The sequence below is a fragment of the Leptonotus elevatus genome, chromosome 7, assembly GCF_054856555.1.
Source record: "Leptonotus elevatus isolate MCC_2025b chromosome 7, RoL_Lele_1.0, whole genome shotgun sequence".
Classification (NCBI taxonomy): domain Eukaryota; kingdom Metazoa; phylum Chordata; class Actinopteri; order Syngnathiformes; family Syngnathidae; genus Leptonotus; species Leptonotus elevatus.
In genome coordinates this window covers 18,169,286-18,188,749 of record NC_141245.1, presented here as the reverse complement: position 1 = coordinate 18,188,749, position 19,464 = coordinate 18,169,286, and the positions used below count along the sequence as shown (strand labels likewise).

The following is a 19,464-nucleotide window of genomic DNA, read 5'->3' as shown; positions in this document are numbered from 1 at the left end:
CTGGAGAAGCATCAGAGCAACAGGCCCACGCAGAATTTCTCCTTTTCACTTTTTGTGCCGCTCCTCAGCACCATAGGAACATTCCCTGACTCTTCAGGAATTGAATACGATCCAACACAAGATCTCCATCCATCCATTTTCTATCACGTTTCTCTTCATTAGGGTGTGGTCTGTTTCGATTGTGGAACTAAAGTATTAAACCATTTCAGTTTTCCTGTGACGTACTTATTTGGGCATCTGGCATGAGTCTCCCCTTGACCTTCGTTTGCATTAGCTGCTATCTAGCGCAATTGCCAAGTATTGTTAACTAGCTACAACTTCCCTTCGGGTAGTCTACTGGGCTGGCCACTTTAGAGCGCCTCGTTGCTGGCCATGAGTGTGCGCTTATCATGAAAAGAGAAATGCTGAAAAACAAAGAGGAGGGGAGAAAATAAAAAATAAAACATGACAGCCATCATGTAAACTGGGGCTCCAGGCCACGTGGCTTTAGAGTGCCACGTTGTCAGCAGTGAGTGCATGAAGGTCACAGATAAAAGGCGGAAGAGTAAAAGTTAAAAAATAAAAGTCAGACTTGACAGTTTGAGGGGGAGGGTGGGAATAAAAGTTCGATGTGACAGCCAGCATGTGCGGGGGTTTTGGGGGCGGGGGCGTGTCTGCTTTAGAGCGCCTCGTTGTTGTGATGTGGAAAAGCCTTGTGGCAAGCTGGTGTGATATATTCCAGCTACCAGCTATTTAATTATTTTTATGTCAGAAAAAGATGCTAGACAAAGATGCATCCATTTTTCCAGGTCACAGTAGCGGTAATTGATTGGCAGTTGAGGAGGGCGTGGTCTCATCCCAACCACCATTTTGAAGCCTCATTTTATATGACTGGCAATTTAATTAATCATTCAAATTTGTCAGGGTTGTTAACTCTCTCTAACACTCTTCTCTCGGGTGTGCTAAATTTAGAAGACATTTTATTTTCCCTTTACATCAGGGGTGTCAAACTCATATTAGCTCAGGGGCCACATAGAGAAAAATATATTACCAAGTGGGCCGGATCGGTAAAATCATGGTAGGCCTATATAACTTAAAATCAATTATACGCAGATTTTCACTATTTTCTGGCCAGCCCTAAATTGCGCACAAATGCAAATTACGAATTTATATGCGTTGATTGTGGCCGGCTGATTAATTGATCAGACATTACTCTTTCTTTTTTTTTTTTAAGTTGACAAAATCATCTCGCGGGCCGGACTAAACCCCTTTGCGGGCCTGATCCGCCTATGTGACACCCCTGCTTTCCATTATCCTTGCCTTTGCAAAGGCAATAATGCTCAGTTTTTATTGACATTGCCACAGAGGTATTCATCGCACAATATGGCCATGTAACAATATAGGTATCATGGCGGTTATATTTTTGCAGTGGCGTACAACTGTGCATCATACCAAGGCTCCCAATTGCTCTCATTAAATTGCGCAGATGTACCTCGGGTAGTGACTAGTGCCTGCAAAGGATCCAATTTCACCGTCCTTGCCTCTCTCACATCTCATCCTGACCTTTGACTGTCTCATCAGCAAAGTAACGGAGTCCAAAAAGGCGCATGAATATAATCTACAGACGATGTAAGGTTAGATTATAACTTGGAACGCGACAGGCAGCCTCAAAGAAAATCAATTCTGGGCACCAACTCAAAACGTCGGCAGCAGCTGCCAATTCTCGCAGAGATAACAGAGACGTCATCGGAGAGCATGGTTATTCTCATTCCGGCTCGTTAACGCGCAATTAGCCGACGGGTATGGATATTAAGACAATTAGGTGGTGTTCACAGGCATGCTCGTCTGTCGGGAAGGAAGCCGGCGCTGATAAATTGCAACGGAGCTCGACTGCAACACATCACAGGGAAGCTCAGGTGACTTATTCTCCTTTTTTCGTCATCATTCTGCTCAGTGGCCATAGAAATGCAACAATAACACAATTACAGGCAAAAGAAAAACAGGTTTGAAGAAAAACAACAATGCAAAATTACATTGCGAGAATAGACGCGTAATAATATAAAAGATTCACAATTTTAATCGATTAATAAACAGTTATTCGATTATCAAATTACTCAATAATTATTTCAATAAATTCAGAAACCTTATGTATGTTAAAATGTATGGAGGACCGAAACTGCCAAAATTCTAAATAAATGATTAAATAAATAAATAAATGACAAAGGGAAAATAAAAACGGATATAAAAAAATATATAATTTGAAAATTAAATCCCCAAAAATTTATATCAATGGAAATAAAAACATATATATATACACACACATACATACATTCGTATTTATTTTTGAATTAAAATTTTGATATTTGTTTTTATTTTCACTTTTAGTCATTTATTTATTTAGTCATTTATTTATTTCAAATTTTGGTCCATACTGCCAGGTCGAAATGATATTCGAATGAGGGGGCGGTCCTAAGCGTGTCTTGGGTTGGACTCCGCCGTTGCAAACTGCCTTTCAATGGTCGAAGAAGGAAGTCTCGCCGGCTTGCGTTGGTTAGCTCCAGCAATAGACGACTATCTTGTCCACTGCCACCTCGAATTGCTGTTGAGCAAGTCGCAAAGGTTTTATTTTCACTTTTAGTCATTTAATTATTTATTTAGTCATTTATTTACAGTATATTGAATTTTGGTAGTTTTGGTCCTCCATAAAAAAAGGGTCCAAATCCTCATAATTTTAGCCTCAGCGATTATCTTTGAATTGAAATTAGATATCAATTTTTATTTATTTTTTATAATCATTGAAGCCCTAGCATACTCTATGTGAGAATAAATGTAAAACATTAAAAGAAAAAGTTGTAATTTTACCAGGATGAAAAATATATTATTGGTAGTTAGGGAGTGCCTGGCTTTAAGTCGGCCGTCGCAACCAGTCCCCTGTAGAATCCCCGGTCTTGCGCTTGATGGATGAGGTCGGACAGGGGGCGAAATGCCTCGACCCCCGGGAGAGCCTGGGTCTTCGCCAACCTGCAGGAGGGGGTATTGAGGCTGCTTGTATCACCCGCTTGGCTGGTGATATATTATTTCAAGTAGTAAAATTATGGGGGGGGGGGGTTATTTTGATGAGAATTAAGTCAATATTAGGCAAAATTAAAGAATACATTACTACCATTATAGGGAAGGGAATTTTGCCGAAATAAATGGAATTCTAAAAATGTTGCAATAATAGTTCAAGAATAAGGCTTTAAAATTGCGAGAAAAATACTAAATTTTATGACAAATAAAGTCACAATATTAAAAAAAAAAACATTTTACCAGAACAAGGATATTCTATTATGCAAATACATTTTATATAATTACGAGAAGACTTGTAATTTTACTGTGAATAAAGTCATAATATTGGGAGAATGGCTAATAATAAACAAACAAAGCATCAAAACTTGTGGAATCCATAACAGCTTGGCGGAACGCAGTAATGCACAAATATTCAATCGAGGCGGTAGCTTTGTTGTTGTTGTTGTTGAATTTGTTGCTATTTGTCTTGTAAAGGCTTGGGCAATTATATTGGCCAACTTATAAGACAAGAAATTCTCTAGTCATACGGTTTCAAGTGGCCGAGAACGGCTCTGAGAATTGATCATTACAGAACGGAGTTCATTCATTATCAGGACTTCCGTCGGATGCATCTTATCTGTACCAGACAAGTGCGAGCTTATTATCGCAAAGAAACAGACGCAAAACGGTGATTTCAAGGAAGCACTTCATCGAGCGTTCCTCCTTGACACCGCGGATAAGCATGGCGCGTCGTACCCGGCGCTCGGTGGACCATACGCTTACCGCTCACCGAGCAGTCAGTAAATATGGATTATCAATGCAAATGTCACTTGCAAATACAGACCTTTGGGTGGGTTGCCGCGTGGCTCTCATTTCACGGCTCATTGATGCAATTATGCAATCTATCTCACTTGATGAATAATGTATTGAAATGAATGCATATGCGCCTCACGGTTCACGGACATAATATAGGAAAGGGGTCCCTTTGGTGGCGCTTACTTGTCACTCTCAATCTGATTAAATGCTGATTGGTGGGTTTACTAATGATAAATAAAGGTGGGTCGCCAAATGTTTGAATGTGTTTACCTATCGCAAGGACATTTTGAACATGTTCGACATTAAAACGCTAGGCGAACGCCTGGCAAACGTTTAGTGAACGTTGCAACCTTGAACAAACATTTTCTAGCTTCGCTAGCACTTGCAAATGTTCAGCAATATCCAGGCTTAAGGAAAACAGTTAATAAAGCCCAGCTAGACGGCGTATCAACAGTTCTGTTGTGACTTCGGTGTTGGCCTTAACAACAAATGAAGGAAGTTTGATGCGGGACTCCGGAGACAAATACCCCAGGTAGCTTAGTGCTAGCTAGCTAGCTAGCTGGTACAACTCAATGTGGAACGAATTAAAAAAAGACTCAAAGACTAAAATAAAATAAACAAATGAATGAATGATAATAATAACTGGTTTTATAGTTGGCCAACGATAAATACGGCGACTTTCCTGTTGGCTCAAATAAACTATTTTAAACCAAAAAGGAAAACCTTTTCGTAGATTGTCATGCTGGTGTACACTCCCATACGTTTTGAAATAAGCAAATATGAGGTTTTGCAAAGCACTTTGGACACTGTGTGGTGTAGATAAGTGCAACTCCATTTACAGTTTCGGTCAAATTAAATTTTTCATTTGTTGAACTGTGACATGCAATGAATAGCACGTTTGAGTTGCTTCGGAACATGTTCGTTAATGTCAGCAAAAATAGCGAATGAGGATAAAACGAAAGGCCAAAACATATTTGAAAATATAGAAACGTACTGTATACATCTAAATCTATTTTCTAAAAATAGCCAACGTCTGTGTTGACAAGGCCAAAGCCACACACAGACAGGTTCAAGAGTGTGTGCGTCACGTCCACGCTATTAGTTAATGTGTCACCCTGACTCCAAACAGCCAGTGACTGTGAGTATACAGGACGAACCGCCTGAGCTAACAGTGACAACAAGACTGCAAACATGAGGAGGGAAACAAAAGTAGAGTCGGCAACCTTCTGATAAATCACCCATTGGGGGGGAGAAAAAAAAAAGAATAACGGAGGAAGTTATCATGCTGAGAGGAAATAGATGACATGTTCTTCTCCAAGCACAAAATGAGGAGGGATGATCTGTTCCAGGTGCGACGTTAATAATGCAGTAAAAATACATTTATTTATTTATTTTTTAAAAGAGCCTGAGAGTGATAACCGCATGCCGGATCCCTGCGGTGAAATCTCTAATAAGCTCATCAACTTCGGCTTTAGCGGCCTGATAAAAGCTGACAATCACATCAGCATCGGCGCCATCTGTCACTAAACCACTGGCGGGCCAGATGGGAGCGAGTCCAGGTGACTTCGCATCGTGGACTCGGTTATCGAGACTGGCAGCTTGGGGGGTGCGGAAAGGCGGGTGTGTAGTAAAAGCGAGAAGGACGATGAGGGAGAAGAGGACGCATCCTCCGGCAAATATCATCAAAAAAAAAAAAGCACATTTTCTGTCGCGGTCGTAGATTAGTAAACATATGGCTGCGAAACGAAACTAAAATCAACTCTTGTTTTTGTGTATAAGCTTTTTAAACGGCAGTCATAAAATTCAAAATGCAACATGGCCCTTGCAACACAAAAAGATAAGAAAAACTTGAAAAGCTGTTTGTGACTGGTAGATCGCTGAAAGGGAACGCATGTCGAGTTGGCTTTGGAATTTAGCTCGCTTGGCTATTTTAACCTCGAAAAGCATCAAGTGAGGTACAATAAGGTTGAAGCTCAGTTGGAAATTGTGACTGGAGTCTTGATACATGCTAGGGATGGCAGAAATCTAGATTATTTATTTTCCACTATAACGTGATGAAAGTCAAAGTTGATTAATGGCGAGGACTGGTTTTTACGTAAAAGACCGACATAGAAACAAATGATGACAAATACCGCTCACCATCGCGTTGAATGCCGTTGTAGTAACTAGCGAGAGCCTCGGCCATGTTTGTCTCTTCGCTACACATGTAAAGGCTATAGTGACGTCTCGTTTTTACCCCTTAAATCGTCCAATAAGATCATCCTTTGGCCTGGTGTGTGTTAAAATGAACCTCAAATTTATTTGGTTGTTACTAACATAACTTTGAGATTCATTTTTCAAAAAAAAATTCCAGTTTAATACATTTTGTAGCAACTTTATTTGGACGTACGCCGCCATTGTTATTTACGTCGAAACACATTCCGTGAATGGCGGCAGGCTCTCTGCCGAGCAATGTGAAACGCATATAATAAAGCAAGGTAAGCCTCGTAGCGTTCCTAAAGAAACAACATGCGATCGTCATTCATCAGACGCATTCAAGAGTTTTGATTGTCCCTGACCCCAAAACACAAAGTCCAGTGGACCTCAGAAATGAGAGACCAGCTCATGAGAATGCTTATTTAACGCCTGGGCCAAAAATGAAATAAATAAATAAAAATCAGCTTTCAACGCATTCGGCAGGACTTTTTCTTTGGTCTTCTCTTATTTTTTAAAAATAGGCGTGACAGGCGATTACATTTTTGAATCGTAATGAATCGCACGACTTCACTAGTTAACTCATGATTAATCACAAATGCTATGTCTGTTCTAAATGTACAATAAAAACAATTCTAGGTTTTTATACTCTTGTTAAAATTTGAAAAAAAAATGTTGAACTAATAGAAATAGTTCAAATGAATTTTTGACGTTTAAAGCCGTCAATGGCAGTGAATGGATGAATGCTGAGAACAAAAACTCAACCCTGGGTTTTGAGGCCCCACATACAATATGTAGAGGTTTTTTTTTTCAACCACAAAAACATGGTGCGACTATCAGGGAAAAAGATGACAATGATATCTCCCCTATTTACTGTCTGAGACTCTCCGTGCTTTGCTTCCTAGCCACTTTTACGTAGACTGCAATTATAAATATCATTAGCTATTATACACAACAGTTCGGTCAGAATTGGCTGCGTTTTCCGTGTCGGCAGGCCTAAGGACATTAAGGTTCGTATGATGGTTGCCATGCACTAAACACGACCCTGCCTGATTCCCGTTCGTGCCCAGATGGATGCTCAGAGTGAGTAACGCCATGTGTGCACCTGCACTGCTCCTGAGTCCTCAGTCTTCTTCCTGTCCAGCGGACTCATTTATGAATGACTTCCAGTTTAGTTTGGACCCTGACCAGACCTCATCACAAGCTGTCGCTACAATAGGGGTCAAAAAGGCACCAAAGCCTCGCAACCAAGCAGACGTGACCGTTCCAAAATGAGGACAAACGACCGCAAGTCTTCCTTTCCATCAGTGCTTTTTCTATATTGTGTTTTATGAATCCCAACATGGACCGGTCGCCAGTCAGCCACGGGGCGATTTTGAAGACAAGTCAGGCCTTAAATAGCAAACTACTGTAAAGGTGTGTGACTTTTGGTTAATATACAGTAGATAGGTCGAACCAAGGCCTGGGCTATTTCTGTCTCTCTCTCCGCTACTGTTAGTGCATCTTTTCAGCAATGTGAAGAGGCAGCATGGCAGGCGGCAAGACACGCCTCTCTAAACCATACACACACGCACGCGCGCAGAGCAGCGTTGTCTCCCAGGAGGCCAATTCATAGCAAGATCCTCCACTGAAAACTGCACAGCCGTAAATTGTTTCCCTCTCCCTCCCCAGCTTAACTGCCAATTACGTAGATCTGACAATGGCCACTTTAGCACACACACACACACACACACACACACACACACACACACACACACACACACACACACACACACACACACACACACACACACACACACACACACACACACACACACACACCGCACACACACACACACACACACACACACACTTCTTCTATCAAACTGAAAGATTGCAGTGGATGCTGATACTTGCTGTTCTTTGTTATTATTATTGCTATATTTAAGCTCGAGCAAGAGTGTTCAAGGCGCAGTCTGGAGGCCAATGCTTTGTTTTGTTTTTTAATTACATAAGTTCAACACAGCCTGTTGTTACTTGCCTGAGAATCGTGCTAAAAAGTCAGGATTTATTTGTGTCATTTTTTTTGGTAGTCTTCAAGGTTGGATTTTTCGTTTTTGTCCACTTGGTCCTAAAAGAGCAGAGGAGATCCCAGCTGTTACCACTAGTGATTGTACCTCAAGTTACAAGTGACCCAATTTGTCTTTCGATACACGAGCTGTCTTTCGGCTGGTTTTGTTGTTGACTTGTGAGTTAGTTACGAATGCTAGATGGTCACAGTGATCAACAAAACAAGCGGCAGTTTAGCAGATAATAAAACACACACATTTTATATATATATATATATATATATATATATATGTAAAATCTCTTTCAAACTGCTTATTGCCACTCTAAGCTGAAGTTTAACTGGAAAACTAAACAAATATACATTATGTGTTTAACCAAATCGCACAACTTTGTCTTGCTAGCTTAATGCTAATACACGCTACAAAACGCTATTGATAGGCTACTAAGAGTAGCATCGATGTTGCAGCATTAAAATCCTTTATTTAAACAATACAGGCAGATCCTATAAGAATACAGCATATATGTTTTGTCATCTGCGTAAACAACTAATATAAGTGCAGCTGCTGGGCCCCACAAAACCAGAATGCCTAAATATATATTTACCCCCACACCCACATTACTGTTCAAGTTCAGTCAACCGTGCTACACAACATTCCACTTTAAAATAAACTGTCCTTAAATCGTATTGTTGCCCATGTATCCAGATAGATATCGAATCGTCTTCTTTGATAGATGCACACCAGGTAATTAGACCTTATTTGAATGGAAATTGAGATCAAAAAACGTCATCATGACGTTTTACTACTACTACGTTAAACCACTTCCTGTGAGCTTTACACACCCCTAAATGCAACAGAAATGAGCAAAAATAGCTCTCTTTTCTTTCTATGTTATAATTGCCTTCATGAGGGCGCCCGTGCGGCTGAGGGAGGACATTTAACAGGTGAAATGGGCGGCGTGGGAACAATTCTCTGGCGTAATTGAGCGGATCGATCAAACCACCCACTTGCACGCAGACGGAGTGATTAAATCACCGGTGGCACTTTCACTAAGGATGGAGGGAGAAGCGGAAGTGACATTTCAACTCGAGCGCGACGCCCCAAATTGTACAAAACAAACAAACAAGCAAACAAGTCAAAAACAATGTTGACAGTTGCGCGCCTGTTGCCTGCGTGAAATGAGAGCACATTACTCACAACTGTTGCTCCGTAAACGCATCGTACCGGAGCTCTCAGTACTTTTTACGGACACGGGTCAGAGGAGCGTTCGAAAACAATAAAATGACGACTTACATGTCGAATTTCTTGCATACGGTCCTTCATTGTGGACTTTTAGGGGATGGTGGCGATGATGGAGAAGATGCGGACACGCCGACAAGAAGCGGGCTGAGGATGCGCGTCAGGCGGCTTCACGAGGAAGCGATTTTTTTCCCCCTTTCCTCACCACCTCCCTCCTTTTTTTTTTGCCTCCTCTCACGGTTCCGATGACGGGCTGATTGGACCGACGCCGTTAACCCATTCCACACCCGCCAACTTCCTCCTCGATCACGCCCAGTGGACTCGGGTTTGGGTAGAACCTGTTGACTTGGAGTGTTAAAATACACTCGGAGAGGACAGGGAGAGACAGAGTACAGAGAAAGAGAGGATAGTCTGGTGGGCTGGTGGAATTGAGTTGAGTTGAAATTGAATATCGATCGAAGGCTCTCAGAGATAACGCCCAGGTGGGTTATTTTGCATTGTGTACTGGTGCACAGCGTCCCCTGTAAGGTCACTTCGAGTACTGCAAGCAAGACAAGTCAAAAGACGAATTATAGGCCTACTGGACATTCAGAGCTGTATTAAGTTTAGCTAATGGACTATATGACACGGAGGAGTCGGGACTTCCGGGTTTTCACCAATCAATTTTGTTTCCGTTTCCGGTTTGCGATGTGTGGGCCGCATCCCAGTACTTGTGCTTCCGCCTTTGTGCCCCTCGGTTGCGCGTTCCTGTCTATGGGTGAGAGGCTGCGAGTGTGTCGTGCCTGTCTCAGTCTCCGAAGCATTTCAGATAGCCCAAACGCCCTGACGCCGATGAGCGGGAGCGTGCGGTGGGGGTGCGAGTATTGGAACGCGGCCAGCAGTGGCCGGAAACGGCGCTGATGCGTAAAACCCGGAAGTCCGTGGCATCTACCCTATATGGACTGGTTTGCCAGTCACGTGGCGCATCAAAACAAACTAGCAACCATCAATAGTCATGTTCACACATTTTAGGGCGGGCCTTCCCTAAAAAGGGATACTTAACTTATTTAACTATTTTTATCAGTAAAAAGTTAATTATGTTGTCATTTACTCAGCGCTCAGGTGACGGCCAATCATGGCTCACCTGTTTTCGAGATTTGGTCCTGATGCTCGCAAGATGAGCTGTGTTTGGTTGTTACCTCTTTAAAGGCGCTATCATAAAAAGCAGTCCATTTACCATTTAAATCACGATTAAATTGGTGTATTTGATACAGTTGATAATGATATTAAGGGGAAAAATACCAGTACCAAAATAACTAACAGACCAGTATCAAGCCGGCGGGACCACTGAATTAAAGTGTTCAATGGACCTGACATTTTTTGGGAACATACCAATCATGCAAAATCTACAATGGAAGGCTGCAGCAAAGGTTCAAACCCAGACATACTGACCAAAACTCCGCAAGGCTGACCATCAGATGATTCATCACGACCAAAAAAAGAATAATACAATAGCAAAAGGTTGAGTTTCATGATCAGTAAGCTTTTTTTTTTATATATATTTTATTAAAATTATTATTTACATTAGGCACGATCTAATCATCTCCACCCCAAAAATAGAGCATTTTAAAAAGCTCAACATTTCTTTTTTTTATCAAACAGTTGCTGTGCTTTAGGGGTAAAATTCTAATGATTTTTACACAATAGAATTGCCTGGAAGTATGACACTTAAGTATGAAGCTGTCAGCATAATTTGTAGTACACACTCACAGCTTCTCATTGGAAGTCGCCTGATCGTTTAGTTGTTCAACGGGGCAAGCAGGATACCATCATAACGTTAATAGTTCCATTTTTTAATAATATGTACATGTATCATTGTATGATAAATGTGAATTATTCAAAAGCGCTTGCCACAACCACCCCTCCCTCAGTTGACATTGTTTGGTTCGAGAGAATAGTAACACTTGCTGAATTGTAAACTGACAAAAGTTTGGGCTTATATTTGATTTCATTTGAACACGTGTACCTAATAATATGTCCAGGAAGCCCGCAAGGTAAATACAACACATATTTCAGTCCAACTTGACTTGATTGAGAAAATATGGTCAGTGTACGATATAGTACTGTTTGTTTTGGCTCTTGTACATCTTCACTAAATCAGGTATTTAAAATGAATGACCAAAAGTATTGCAACCAATTAAAAAGGAAAAAGTCAATTCACTGTGGCGGTGACTCTGCATATATTTGTGAGTGTGTGTGCTAATGAAGGCCCAGTTGTATGAGTCCCAGCTAGAAATTAGGTCTCCTCTGGCGTCCTGTGTATTTGGTGTCAGCCCGCACCTCCCTGTAGGACGACATCACACGAATGAGCCAAGTGACACAATTTGAAAAACAACCATTCGCATATAACGGAAAATACACGGCAGCCCGTACCGTCCTTGTCTCCGCCTCCTCTCTTTTTTTTCCAGAATCCAATCTCGGCTCTTCTTTGCCGATTTCCCCTTCATGTTTTTGAATCGGCATCTTTGCGGGGGCAGAGTGTGGTGATTACTCGTGTGTGATGATGTGCGATTTATTATCCCGTGTAAAAGGCAGGAAAACCCGCCTGACTGGGTTTCGCGTCAGGCAGGAAGACGACCTTTTGCTTTTTTTCTGTTGGCCTGCTGGCGTCATGAGTCTAGGTACGAGTGAACCTGACCCGCACCTGAGGCCCAGACCTGATGCAAGTGGTGATCTTTTATACTAATATTGGACATGGTGGGAATATTTTAGAAACAAATATATTTTGAATTTATGTGCATGAGTACTCAGATATTGCATGTATTAAAATTCTTATTTATCTTGCATTTCGAGTACAATTAAGCATATTTTAATGTTTATTCTTGTTCTCATGTATATTATTTTGTATTTTTTACTTTTTTTTCCCTCTTTCTACTATTGTTACTATTCTATGTTTCTATTCATATTTACATATGATTTTTTTAAATTTTGTATTACATTATACGGTATTTTGATATTTGTTTATTGTTCAGATTTTGTTGAATATTTAATTTGAATCTTATTTGTTTCCATTTTTTCAAATTGTTTACAGTTCATTTTCTATACTTGTTAAATTTATATACATATTTATTTTGTATTCTTTTGTATTATATATGCTTTTAAAATATTTTTTATTGATATTGAATTGCCTATATTTTGTGTTTGTATTGAATGTATTATTTACATTTTAATTTTATTTATTGAAGTTTGTTTTTGTGTTTATAAATATATATATATATATATATATATATATATATATATTATATATACACATACAAATATTTTAAATATTCCATACTTTTTTTTTTACTGTTGTCTGCAACCTGGTTGGCATTGCAAAATAGAATATGTTCTCAATTGCCTTAACTAGATTAAAAAATAAAGGTTAAATAAAATAAATAATTTTTTTTATTTCTAATTCTTTCATTTGCCTTCTATTTTAAACTACAGATGTAAGGAAAAGCAGCCTATGAAAATCCTGAGGATCCACACATATCTTAGCTGCATCTTGATGCCATATTGGCATTTAAAACACAGCCATTTTCCATTAGACACATTTTTTTTTTTTTTACTGCTATGTGTGACCAAAACCATTAAAAACCAAGCGCTGCACGACGCTCAGTAAACATGGAGGTCAACAGTGGCATTTTGCTATTCCATGTTGTTATACTCGGCCCGTCACGCCAGTGCAGTCACAGACTCGCCGGACTGGATGTTAAAGCAAACCATGGGAGAGAGGCTCATATTTCATCACAAACATACACAATGAGCTTATTATCTGCCTAATTGCATTTAGACAGGAATCTGCTATGAAAAAGACAAATTAAACAATCTTCTAGCATTGCACATTTGGCCCAAGGCGGCTTCTTAACATCATAAAAAGAGATAAGATGATTGGAGGCTTTCAGAGTTTCATCAAACAGACACACTAATGTGATTATCAAAAGCAGGTTATTGCATCCGTGTAAACAACACTTCCATCTGTTTACCTTTGTCCTGAATACTGGACCTGGTTGGGGACGTTCTTGTCGGAGGTTTCTGAGCCTAAACCCTGAAGTTTAAAAAGCAGCACTGTTATACACATTGGTATTCTTTTTGATTGATTGATTGATTTGTTTGCCCTTTGCTTATAGATAGATAGAAAGCATCAACTCAAATTCATTGATCAATTCGATTAATCGCTCAGTCTTAACTTTGTGCCACTTGATTCATTATTAGCGAGCTTACCTTGGGCAAGACGCCCGTCACGCCGGCAAACAGACACAGGAAGAACCTGGAGAAAAGCAAAGTGAGCAACAATGGCGAATACTATGCGAGTGCCGCTAATAGGAAGTGATCTACGGACTTCTTGGCCTTGGTACTGTTGGGGTAGTCCACCACCATGCCTCCGCTGAAGCCCGCCCTCATGGCCTGCGACGTGATCAGTTCCAACTGCCGGGAGGGCAAAAAAAAGTCAGGGGGGGTTAGTGACACCAACAAACGTCCTAAAAGCTCATCGGCTGACATTTTGTGCTCCCGCTTACCTGCTCAGAGTTCTCGGGATAAAGCTGAAAAACGGCCCGGGCGCCTCTTGACTGAAAGGTGAAGAACAAATGAGGTTGTGATAACAATTTGTTGCAAGTCAGACAGATGTGGATTTTTTTTAGGCTAATGCTGATCCAAATTTGACAGAATAAAATTCTGATAACCGAGTCATCGGCCGATTAATTAAAAATATATATACAACAAATAAAATTACTCTTTTTTTTTCTGATCCCAGACCACTCACAACTTCACAAGAATAAAGATGTGAGTTACCGGCAGATTGATTTACAATACTTTGTCTTTTAGTATTCTTTTTTTTACTTTACAGAAAGAAAAAAAGAAAAAATCTGTCTTTTTTTGCTAATTTTTCTTGGGGGGCAATGTTTGAATGTCATTATTTTTGTCTTATGTTGCTATGTTAAAGTGAGGGGAAAAAACTATCAGCAAAAATATGGGAGACGACACCCCCCCATTGATCCATTTACAATTGTTCAATAAAGTTATTTGGGGGGAAAATCAGTTTGACGTGAAAACATTGGTAAGAAAATAGATATCATTCAAATAACTAAATGTATGGACTGAAATCGTCAAAACGTAAATAAACCTAAGAATATAAAAGCAGGATGCTTGAAGATTTAAGAAAAAAGAAAGAAAAAAGATTGAAGCGCTGTCGAGCTTGCCGATGACGTCAGTACAGCAGTGCTTACGAAATGCGCGAGTTCACAAATCACAATACATCACAAAAATATGATATCTCAATGATAATAGGACCACATTAGCAATCTAAACTGACAATATTTGTCACATCTCAGGCAATTAATTTGTGTATTTATCATTTATTCAATCTATTTTATTATTTATTCAATATATCTTGCTTTTATATTCTTAGGTTTATTTACGTTTTCACAATTTCAGCCCGTACATTTTGTAATTTAAATGACATCTTCAATAATTTTTCCCCCCAATGTTTGTCATCCATTGGATCATTTCTAGCCAATCCTGTAGCGTGGCGTGTTCGTTAGGCGACCCCGATACGACCTGCTAGGCCGATCACATCTGGTACCGACACCGGCCGAATAGAGGCCGGCCAACCAAATTCATCTCTTTGCCTGATGTTGTCTTCGTGATCGACGTCACTCTTCAAGTTTTTCCCGCAAGAACGACCTAAGTCATTCACTACTGTCTCTCTTCAGCTAGTAGCAATGTTGGATTTTTACTCCAACTCCGCAAACAAAAACAAAAAAAAGAAGACTTCAACGAGTGGCTTTTCTGATGTCAAGTCCGCTCTTTTTGCTCATTGGTTCATTCCACTGTCTGTTAACTCTGGTTTGCCCCGCCTCATAAATGTGACTGATAGGGCGAGAGTCAGTCTGGATTTCCAGGGTACTCCCCCCCCCACACACACACACAGTTTGATTTTTGTCCTCCAATTTTAAAATAACTAATATCAGCTGATTAATCAGTTGGTCCCTAAAAGGGAAGGGTGATCAGTTTTATTGATTAATTCCAGTGAATTGCTCAGGACTGTTTTCAGTCAGTGTTGCCAACTTAGCCACTCCTCTTGCAAGTATTTTCAATAAAAGCAACTTTAATTCCCGCTAAGAATCAGACAAAATAAACAGAAGCGTTTTTATGTGTTGACAGAAAGGAGATAAGTAGAAAACATATGACGTTCATCCTCAAAGATCCCACTGTAAATACATCAATAATCTGAATAAAACTTACCAAAGAAGAATAGAGGGTACTAAAGAAGGCATAGAGCCTCTTAGGAGGACTGTGTGTGCGCTTGTCGGCGTTGCAGAGCCACTGAAGAGCGGAGATACTGACAGGGGGACACAAACAACAAGTAAATTAAACTAAAATGTTCCGAACGTATTCAGAGAAAATGACAGGATTTGCTACATTTGGTACCTAACGCAGCCGTCAAAGGTTCCCGCTCGGAAAGGCATCCCATGGCCCATGTCTCCCAATAGAAGATCGCCTTCCACCTCTCTGTCTCGTGCCACATCTGACACACACGTACAATTAATTGCTTTACTTTCACAAACAGATGGTCACAACTGCCCAGTAAGCTGCGGTAATACAAGTTTGTTTTTTTTGCAGAGGATAAAGAATATAGCACTGTGTGCATTGTTTTAAATACACACTGTGTAGAAATTATCCATTTGATGGATTGTTATCTTGAAAAACTTGCAAGTCGGGTCACTTTCCAAGTGAAGGTTTTATTGTACAGTACAAAAGTTTTAATTATCGCAGTCACATAAACAGAGCTGATGAGAATACTCAAACTAACCCAGCATTGCCGTGCTGATGTCGACTCCCACCCAGTAGTGTCCTTCCTCTGTCAGGTAGTCACCACTGAGTCCTGAACCACACCTGAGAAGAAGGGGGTAATATATAATCCCAGAACTATGTAACACAGACAGATATAATACTAGTAGTAGGTTACTTTACAAGAAGTTCACTTCAATAAGGGTACAAGGCAACAAAAACAACAATGATGCACACATAATAATCAAATGACAATTTTTCCTCGATTGCCAAGCTTACTCATGACAATGCTATTTTGATCAAGCCTGTCAGAGAGGCATTCAGTTAATAATACATCATTACTGCGTTTGTGTCATATTAAGCTTTGGGAAATAAATTGTTTTTGAAACGATTTATCTGTCACATCCCTTTTGAAGTGTCCAGGGAGCCTATTTAGAGAAGGAATTTTACAGTTCAGGCTTGTAAAATTCACTAAGGTCACATTGGAGTGTGAATTAGACTACAGTTTAATCGGCTCACCCCACATCCAGCAGGAAGCACGGCTGTCCCTCTGGAAGGTTCAAAAGCTCCACGGCTCTCTCCGACATCTGAGTTTGAATCTCAATCATACGAGAGCTGACAAACAGCAAAAGACCAAATATTATTTGAAACATGAAAATGTTGACAAAAGAAAATCTTTCTTTAAAAAAACACCAAACTCTTGCGTGAAAGCAAGCAATGTGGAGGTGCAAAAACTTGCGAATTAAAACACATTCAAATGTCGTCAGCCAAAACCAACAAGAAGTGTTTTCTAGTTTAAAATTGATTAACAAGATGTGAAAGCATGAACTTTGCATACTTACTTCTGAGAGTATTTCTTGGCCTCCACTGCATTGTAAAACTGTGTAGTGGAAAAATGCACAGAACTAAAAGTTAAAACGAGCATTTCATGTTGCTGCTTGAGTCTGAAATAATGAATTACTTGACGTGGGGCTGAAAACAACCCCCTTTTACTAGCAAGCTAGCATAGCGTCCAGTTTACATCGAAGCTGCTGCTAGCCGAGATGCTACAAACACATGAAACAAGTACTGACCACATCAGGAGGAGCTGAGTGCTCCGGTCGTCGACAGGAGCTCATGGTACTAGTTAGTATCCCAACAGAAGACGTGAATATAGTTTACTCCTCAAAAACAAGATACATGTAAAAACATGTGTAGAATCATGTGTTGACGAGACGAGGAAACTCTTCTTCGGCGAAATTCAAGATGAAATTATAGGAAAGACATCAGTATGTCGCCATCTAGTGGACATCTTCTTTATTCCACTATGTATAACTTTTTTTTTAACCACGAAACAACGATAGATACGACAACAGTTGCATAAAAATATTTTTAAAAACGTAAATATGAAGGTAGGTAATGGGCGTAACTGATTCTGCTGTATGATTGGTCAGACACAATAATTTTGTTCCTGTCCTGATCGATTCCTGTTGGTTCACAACGGCATGACGTAGACGGAAGTTGACTTTGTTCCTTCTGGGTGACGTATGAAGGGAAAATGGCGGAGGTCGCGCACAAATTGGGCAGCGGAGTTTACCGCTTGTCCAGCTTCAGGTACGGCCAAAGTCGACCGGTTTGCTCTGGGGAAGCTCCCGAAACGCGGCGAGAAAAGTGCACTTTTACTACGCGTCGGAATAAAGATGTTTTAACGTGGAATGAAGGCGACGTTCAGTTGAACTGCTCAGCGGCAGAACCCAAAATAGAACCCAGGCTAATGGCAAGAAGTTGTCAGGTGACTGAAATTTGTTTGAATCTGAACTCACTTCGGTTTGCTGGAGTTATCCATGCTGGAAAGGCTTATAATGCTTTAAACAATTATTTAGTTGGACCTTGGAGGTCTTCCGGAAATAGAAGACCTGTTACCGGTCACCTAAATCCCCTCGTTACGTCCGCTCAGCAGCTGCGAGCTTTCTGCATCCTCATCCGAGTGTATAAACCAGAGAGATGGCATTGGGTCTCTTTTAAATCCAGAAACTACAGCTGGACTAAAGACTCTAAAGATGACCCCTTGTACCGAAAGAGGACTGCCTATTATGACATCCTCAAAGTGTCCCCCAATGCCACGCAGTCCCAAATCAAGACTGCCTACTATAAGCAGTCGTTCATCTTCCACCCAGACAAAAACCCCGGGAGCTCAGAGTCCGCACTGCGCTTTTCTGAGATCAGCGAGGCCTACACGGTGCTGGGCAACAAAAGTCTGAGGAGGAAGTACGACCGGGGGATCCTGAGCACGGCGGATGTTCACGGTCCGGGAAGACCCTCCTCCAAAGAGACCCCAAGTAGATCCTCGGGATCGGCACAGCAGCAGCAGAGCACATCCAGGCGTTTCTCCCAAACAGGAGGGAGGCCCATGTATGACTTTGACGCCTTCTACCAGGCCCACTATGGCGAGCAACTGCAGAAGGAGCAAGAACTGCGAGCCAGAAGGCAGCGTGAAGCGGAGGCGCACAAGGAGAGGCTGCGCAAGAGGATGCAGCGCAATATGGCCGAGGTGACAGTGGGCTTTCTGCTAGTGGCCGCGACCATCATTTTCATGAGCATCAAGTAGCGACATCGGGACCACCTTCCCTCATATGGTGCCGTGTTGTGACACGGCAAGAATGCAGTTTCTCAAGGCAAAACTTACTTGTTTCAAGCCATGATTTGAGACATGCAAAACCCCAGAAATTTGGAATGGACCGATACTTAGTACAGATACTTGTTCATGTCTTGCAGTTGTGATGAAAATGTATTTTACTGTAATCAAGTATTGTTGAAAAACACACTCTTGGATATTTGAGTTTCACTCTCAGAATGTGATGACCTGGGAGGATTGTGTTTTGACATCTGCTTTCATCTGCTTTAAATTGTGCGAATACCGTAAGTAACGGGGAATCGGATGATATATACCCCGGGAGGCGTGAATTTTTGAAGCAAGTTGGAATTTGAACAGTATCAGAAGTATTATGTGGGAGGTGTTACACGGCAAAAAAAGTGTGGAGAATATAAATCACAATAACATATGTGGGAATGCTGAAAGCAATTAATGTCCATTATAAAAAGAAAGAAAATGAGTGAGTCAGCGGGTGAAGAACCGTGAGTATGCGGGGTTCACTGTGGTGTGGTTTACCTTTTGTCCTTGTAGTGTCACGATTGTCCTGTAGAGGGCGACCGACCACATAGAATGACGTCACCTTTTCAAAAACGCCGCTGATGCTGATACTCCACTTTAGAGAATAAAAGATATACAGGTACATTATCATATTACGTATCGTTGGTGTCAAACAAATCCCTGTACCACCAAAATCAT

General features: G+C 40.8%; 3 protein-coding genes across 7 annotated transcripts in view; 1 reads left to right on the top strand and 2 right to left on the bottom strand.

Annotated features, from left to right (window-relative positions):
* stx1a (syntaxin 1A (brain)) overlaps positions 1-10,682 on the bottom strand; it is a 55,345-nt gene extending 44,663 nt beyond the window's left edge. For all 5 annotated transcript variants that reach the window (XM_086080305.1, XM_086080300.1, XM_086080304.1 and 2 more), the window contains exon 1: positions 9,378-10,682. In XM_086080305.1, the coding sequence (XP_085936431.1) occupies positions 9,378-9,407 (30 nt within the window). In that variant the 5' untranslated portion in view covers positions 9,408-10,682. The remainder of the gene's footprint in view (positions 1-9,377) is intronic.
* A 452-nt stretch (positions 10,683-11,134) lies between these two features.
* bud23 (BUD23 rRNA methyltransferase and ribosome maturation factor) lies at positions 11,135-17,520 on the bottom strand. The gene is made up of 12 exons (XM_086080307.1): positions 17,210-17,520; positions 16,979-17,016; positions 16,656-16,751; positions 16,159-16,241; positions 15,777-15,873; positions 15,591-15,687; positions 13,865-13,915; positions 13,687-13,772; positions 13,569-13,614; positions 13,331-13,392; positions 11,736-11,825; positions 11,135-11,646 (listed from the first exon to the last, which is right to left on the bottom strand). The coding sequence occupies exons 1-12, from the start codon at positions 17,252-17,254 to the stop codon at positions 11,592-11,594; spliced, it is 846 nt and encodes a 281-aa protein (XP_085936433.1). The 5' UTR covers positions 17,255-17,520; the 3' UTR covers positions 11,135-11,591.
* A 136-nt stretch (positions 17,521-17,656) lies between these two features.
* Positions 17,657-19,421, top strand: dnajc30b (DnaJ (Hsp40) homolog, subfamily C, member 30b). The gene has a single exon (XM_086080296.1). The coding sequence runs from the start codon at positions 17,674-17,676 to the stop codon at positions 18,721-18,723; it is 1,050 nt and encodes a 349-aa protein (XP_085936422.1). The 5' UTR covers positions 17,657-17,673; the 3' UTR covers positions 18,724-19,421.
* Positions 19,422-19,464: the final 43 nt, after the last annotated feature.